This window comes from Medicago sativa, chromosome 8 (assembly GCF_051527215.1).
Source record: "Medicago sativa cultivar Bolivia chromosome 8, Bolivia_mono, whole genome shotgun sequence".
NCBI lineage: Eukaryota > Viridiplantae > Streptophyta > Magnoliopsida > Fabales > Fabaceae > Medicago > Medicago sativa.
In genome coordinates this window covers 69,178,434-69,185,196 of record NC_140756.1, presented here as the reverse complement: position 1 = coordinate 69,185,196, position 6,763 = coordinate 69,178,434, and the positions used below count along the sequence as shown (strand labels likewise).

General features: G+C 36.6%; 1 protein-coding gene across 2 annotated transcripts; it reads left to right on the top strand.

Moving 5' to 3' along the window:
* Nucleotides 1-339: 339 nt before the first annotated feature.
* LOC146900946 (protein SKU5 SIMILAR 14-like) lies at nucleotides 340-3,956 on the top strand. 2 transcript variants are annotated; one of them, XM_085732044.1, is made up of 9 exons: nucleotides 340-404; nucleotides 909-1,057; nucleotides 1,142-1,251; nucleotides 1,749-2,019; nucleotides 2,218-2,317; nucleotides 2,399-2,744; nucleotides 2,840-3,211; nucleotides 3,313-3,391; nucleotides 3,586-3,956. In XM_085732044.1, exons 2-9 carry the CDS (start codon nucleotides 914-916, stop codon nucleotides 3,790-3,792), a joined length of 1,629 nt encoding a protein of 542 aa, XP_085588170.1. In that variant the 5' UTR covers nucleotides 340-404; nucleotides 909-913; the 3' UTR covers nucleotides 3,793-3,956. The 2 variants fall into 2 exon arrangements, with proteins under 2 accessions (XP_085588170.1, XP_085588171.1); XM_085732045.1 differs by having other exon boundaries at nucleotides 340-457.
* Nucleotides 3,957-6,763: the final 2,807 nt, after the last annotated feature.

Genomic DNA, 6,763 nt, shown 5'->3' with positions numbered 1-6,763 from the left:
ACTCCCTCCTTCTCCTTCTTTTCGCGCCAACACCGACTCATCTTAGTTCACATTTTCACCAATTAAATTATTTCAATAACCTTATACTAAATCTTAAGCAATCCATCATATAACAAAGTCCATGTTAATATTAATTTTTTTATAAGTAACGCGGTTGGATCTTGCTTACTTCAAGAAATTCTAGTCAACTTCGTAACATGTGAGCTTTTAATTTTGAAAATATTAACAAAACAAATTGATGTGTAATGTTGAGAATGCATGTGGTTGTAATTTGCACATACATCCATTTTTGTACTCAATCTTAATATATATAGGATTGCGTCTATCACTGTATACTCCATCCTCATATTAGTTCACCTCATTCTCAGTTCCTCTATTCAAGAGGAAGTTAGGGTTTTAATTTGGTACGTTTAATTTTCCTCATTGAATCTCAACTCATAAAGCATTCTTTTCTTATGTAAGTTTCTTGACTTGCAACGTTTTTGGTTTGTATAGTAGTGGTGATACATTTTACAATAACTTCAATTTAAACTTTAAGTAGTCTTTCAATTTTCACCATATATACCATACCAACCACAAAATCATAAGTGCATGTTCGAAATTATAGTGAGTTTAACAAAATAGTGTTACCTTCATTTTGTTGAAGCTCTAAAATGTAGCTTCCTATAATAACGGCAGCACGAAGTGGTTTTGTGAAAATCGTTAATCTAAACATGCACAAGTCATGCAATATTTTCTTGGATCATACCATCATCCAAGTATGTCAAAAACATTAAGCTATTAGATGAAAATACATGAATTCTCTAATATTTTACAAACTAGAATAGTAATTGCATCATTGTAGATATCTTTCTCTTTATGTTCAATTAAGTCATATATTTGAAATTAAAATGGTATTATTTTATTAGGCAAGATGAAGCAGGCAATTATAACTCCAATTTTTCTTGGAATTTTGGCTTGTTGGAGTGCAATTTCGGTTATTGCAGAAGACCGATATCAGTTCTTCACATGGGAAATTACAAATGGAACCATTTTTCCTCTTGGTGTTCCTCAAGAGGTTAGTCTATTTTCCCCTGCTCTCTGAATTGTTAATTCTTTCACATTTGAAGTAATTAGTGATATTTATTTACTCTTTTACCAGGGTATTCTTATCAATGGCCAATTTCCAGGCCCAACAATTGAAGCCATCACTAATGACAACATTGTTGTGAATGTCATTAACAAGTTGGATGATAAATTTCTCATTACATGGTTAGTGATCTTATCCACTACGAGTTGTTAAGTAAATCACTAATTCAAGCATTGAAAGTAAAGAAAATCTAAAATATTTTCTGAGTTTAAAAAAATTTCGATCACATTAATCTTTTTGTATCCGTCAATTTGACACTTAAAATTTTCTCCATACACAAATGTCGTTTAGATTCTTTTATATGATGAGATAAAGTTTTAATAAGTGTTATAAATGAGGACAATTCTCGACTTTTAAAGTTGATATTGTAAGATTGAGTTAGGTCAAATCCAAATTCTCTAAAAAATGGGATTAAAGATAGTAAATTTTAGAGGCATAGAACCTTTTTAATTTTTTGCTTCTAATGAGTTAAACCTAACCCCAATTCACACGCACTGAGTGTTGAGAAATGAGAAGTTGCATATTTGAATTTGCATCCCAACATATCAAATGTCTCTGCAACATTTTACAGCATGAATCGTGCATTAATTAATTATTTCTGTTGTGTAACATAAAACAGGAGTGGTATAAAACAAAGAAGGACATCATGGCAAGATGGAGTTTTAGGAACCAATTGCCCAATTCCTCCTAACTCAAACTGGACATACAAATTTCAAGTAAAAGATCAAGTTGGAACCTACACATATTTCCCAACAACCAAAATCCATAAAGCAGCTGGTGGTTTTGGTGGATTCAATATTGCTCAAAGGTCAACTATAGCCATTCCATATCCTGCCCCTGATGGAGAATTCACCCTGCTTGTTGGTGATTGGTCCAAGACCAACCATAAGGTTTGTTATAAAAAAAAAAAAAACTTCCCTTAGCTCCTTTATCAATACTAGCGAAAAAACGCGCACTCACGTGCCCGTTTTTCTGCTCTTTTTATTGCACCAACTTTTGAAAATTATATATGAACGGTGTTTTTTTTTATGAAATTTTGATTTTACTCAGATACATTTGATCACTAAGATGTGCAATTTAATTTGTAGGTGCTAAGGAGACTACTGGATGCTGGAAAGAGTCTTCCTTTTCCTGATGCTCTCCTTATAAATGGTGTAAAAGATAATGCTGTATTTACAGGAGAAGCAGGTAAATTAGGAACAATGATGTAATAGCTTTGATTAAAACTTTATAGCCAAATTAAATTAGGTTGCAATTGATTTATTTCAGGAAAGACATACAAGTTCAGAGTGTCCAATGTTGGGATGGCAACCTCAATTAACTTTAGAATTCAGGGTCATTCATTGAAGCTCATTGAAGTTGAAGGTGCTCACACATTACAAGAAACATATGAGTCACTTGATATTCATGTTGGACAATCTATGACTGTTTTGGTCACACTTGATAAATCAATTGGTGACTATTACATTGTTGCATCAACTCGTTTCACCGACCCTATTCTTACTACCACCGCAACCCTTCGCTATTCTGGATCGAATAGTAAGGCCTCGGGTCTACTACCCGTTGGCCCAACTACTGATGTAGAATGGTCCATTAAGCAAGCCAGAACCATAAGGTAAAGTTGTGTATGACGTATATTTTAAACATGTTTTCAATTACGAATCTTATAAATTTTTAGTCATTAACTTTTGACTTTTTTTCTTTTCAAAGATTGAATTTAACAGCAAATGCTGCACGACCAAATCCTCAAGGATCATTCCACTATCGAACCATCCCTGTGTTGAGGGTATTGCAATTGGCAAATTCTAAATCCATTGTGAATGGAAAGTTAAGATATGCAGTTAATGGAATTTCACACATCAATCCAAGCACACCATTGAAGCTTGCTGATTGGTTTAACATTCCTGGCATCTTTGATCTCAACACAATCAAGGACTTTCCTTCTTCTTCAAGCAAATCTGCCAAACTAGGCACATCTGTCATAGGTTTCACCCTTCATGACTTTGCAGAAATAATATTCCAGAATGATGAAAACACTATTCAGTCATGGCACATGGATGGATCTAGCTTCTATGTAGTTGGGTAAGACAACTAAATTTTTTCATATTTAGTTTAACTTAATTAAATTTATCAATAAAATAATTACTTAATAATCTTATGTTGATTGAACCCAAAATATTTAGATTTGGCAAGGGTAAATGGACACCCGATGTGAGAAGCACTTACAATTTGGTTGATGGTATTACAAGATACACTACTCAGGTCAGTCGATTTTTTTGTCGCTAATTCAACTTTTTCTAATAGTCCTCTTTAGAATGATAGGACGATATGGACGACAAAACTATCTTCCTAAAGTTTTGGCACAACGAGATTATTAAAATATTATTTCGAGTTATATTTTAAAATTTTGTTACATTTGATTGATAAGAATTTCTCTTGCATACATGAACAAATAGGTGTATCCAAACTCTTGGACTACCATTTTGGTGTCTTTGGACAATAAGGGCATGTGGAACTTGAGGTCTGCAATATGGGAAAATCGGTATTTGGGACAAGATTTGTATATGAGGGTGTGGAACAATGAGCAAAGCTTATACACCGAGACCAATGTTCCTTTGAATGCATTGTTTTGTGGCAAAGCAAAACACTTGCCTAAATTATAAGCATTGCAAGAGGGATCTACAATTTGATTATTATTGGCATAATTAAGTTTGTAATTGAGTTTTCTCTTCTTTTTATTCTTAACATTACTTTGTTTAGAAATTTCAGTTACGAGGGTGTGACTGTCGTGAAAAATGAAAGGAAAAGGGTCGTATTTGTCTCCTAATTGATTTGATGTTTCATTAGATTATTATTTCTTGTTTTTTTTTGAAGAAATCAAAATGATATATATTAACAACGGCGATGAAAGAAACTCTCGATACAAGGTGTACTAGAGAAACTCACCCCGAAAAAGAATTGTTTACAACATAGATACAGTAAAATCAGCCGATACCCAGACAAAGTAAAGGGTCCGACCACCATCTTTGAGAACCGTACACAAAATTGGTGTTATTTGCTTTTAACCACCATAACGAATGATATTTTGCTTTTTCTAACAACTGTAAGATCGGAGTCTCTTTGTTCTTGAACAACCTGTTGTTACGTTCATTCCAAATCAACCAGATGCAAAGGAGCCAAATTAATTGTAAAAAAGTTCGACGCGCCTTCGAATGCCCAATAAAGTGAGTAAATTGAAAGAAATGCTCACTAATATTTTGGGGATGAGGTCCAGACATGCCAATCCAAGACCTGATATAATGCCATAAAGAACCAAAAACTTCACAATGAAGGAAGATATGGGAGGCGGTTTCTTCCATGCCACATCCTGATAAACAAGTGGTGTCTGCAGCCGCAAGGATACCACGCCTATGAAGATTACTTCGGGTTGGTAACCTGTCCTTCAACAACCGCCATGCAAGAATGGAAACCTTTAGCGGAACCTGTTTATGCCAAATGAGATCTTGTCCTTCTTCAGCAATGGAAACTTCCATAGATGTCAGTGCCTGATAAGCACCTCTCACTGTGTATCCTTCGTGGGGATTTGGATCCCACTGCCACCTGTCAGAAACATCAGAATACACAACAACATTTTCAAGTAAAGCCCTACACTCCCCTAACAAGTCTTCCTCCCATGCCCAAAGTCTTCTCCTCCAACCCCACGCCTCTCCCTCGTCCTCCCAACCTAGGATACACATATCCGCAACCGTACAATACTTATTTGTCGCAAGATCAAATAAACGAGGAAATCTCAAACGCAAAGGAATAACTCCTAACCATCTATCAAACCAAAAGAACGTATTCAATCCATCCCCTAACACCTTCGATACCCTCCCATCAAACCAGCCCCCATGCGCCTCTCCTATACCATCCCTAATCTTCACTACCTCCTTCCACCACGGTGAAACACTCCGGCCCCCAACCGCCAACCTCCCTGCCTCCTCACCATATCTCGCCACCAAAACCCTATACCAGAACCCGTCTCTATCCACCAACAATCTCCAACACCATTTACCTAATAAGGCTAAATTAAACTCCTTCAACTGTCTCACCCCCAATCCTCCATGCTCCTTTTTTAAACAAATAGAGTTCCAAGCAATCCAGGAAATTTTCCTGTTTTCCTCACTCCCTCCCCAAAAAAATTTAGAAAAAATAGAATTAATGAGAGAAATGATACCTGACGGAGCTTTGAAGAAAGAAAGAGCATAGACAGGAAGTGCGGTCAGGACAGATTTAAGAAGAGTTAAACGGCCCCCAAAAGACAGGAATCGACTGTGCCACCCCAGAAGTCTAGACTTAATATTAGCCACCACAGGTTCCCAAAAGCCTAATCTGTGAGGATCACCACCAATTGACAAGCCAAGATACACAAACGGAATTTTGCCCACCTTACAATTTAAAATGGATGCTGCTTCTGACAACCAGGAATCCCCAATATTAATACCAACCAATAAGCTTTTATGAAAGTTCACTTTAAGACCAGACATATCCGCAAATAAATTCAAAACCGCCCTTAAAGCACGAACATTGGCCCAACTCTTTTCTCCAAGGATTAGAGTATCATCCGCGAATTGCAAATGAGATACCACAACCGATCTTGATATTCCAACTCCGTAGCCCGTATATAAATTATTATCCACTAACGCTTGCATCATAACATTCAGGCCCTCAGCTGCTAATAAGAAAAGAAAAGGAGAAAGGGGATCCCCTTGCCGCAATCCCCTATGAAGAGGAAACTCATCAGTTGGACTTCCATTAACTAAAATAGAAGCAGTTGCTGTAGTGACACACTCTTTGATCCATTTCCTCCATAACACCGAAAAAGCCATCTTTTGCATTACCGCATCCAGATACCCCCAATCGACCGAATCGTAGGCTTTTTCAAAATCAACTTTAAAAAGCATCAATTCTGTTTTATTCTTTTTTGCCTCGTCAACCACTTCATTTGCAATTAAAATACCATCTAAAATCTGTCTATCTTTCACAAAAGCTGTCTGAGTCTCAGATACAACCTGACCAATAATCATTCTCAACCTGTTTGCCAATACTTTCGACAAAATTTTATACAAACACCCCACCAAAGCAATGGGCCGAAAATCCTGTACTCTTTGAGGACTATCCACTTTTGGTATAAGAGCAATAAAAGTAGAATTAATACCTCTTGTCAGCTTGTCGTTGCGGTGAAAATCTGACATGAAGCGCATCACATCTCCTTTCAAATCTTCCCAAAATTCTTTGATGAACCCGAAATTCACACCATCTGGACCAGGACTTTTATAACTATCACAGTCCCACACCGCCGCTTTTACTTCTTCAACCGAAAAAGGTTTTATTAGGCCGCTACCTTCCACATGAGACAAGCTTGGAAACCGTAAATTACCAACATCTGGCCTTATGACCTGCTGTTCCGCAAAATGATTCTTAAAATGATCAAAAACTGCTCTTCGAATTGGCTGCACACCTTCCACAAGCTCTCCATTAACCATCAGAGAAACAATGGCATTTCTTCTCCTACGACAAGACAAAATAGAATGGAAATACTTGGAATTAGCATCTCCCTCCTTCAACCAAAGCATCCTTGACTGTTGCCAACTT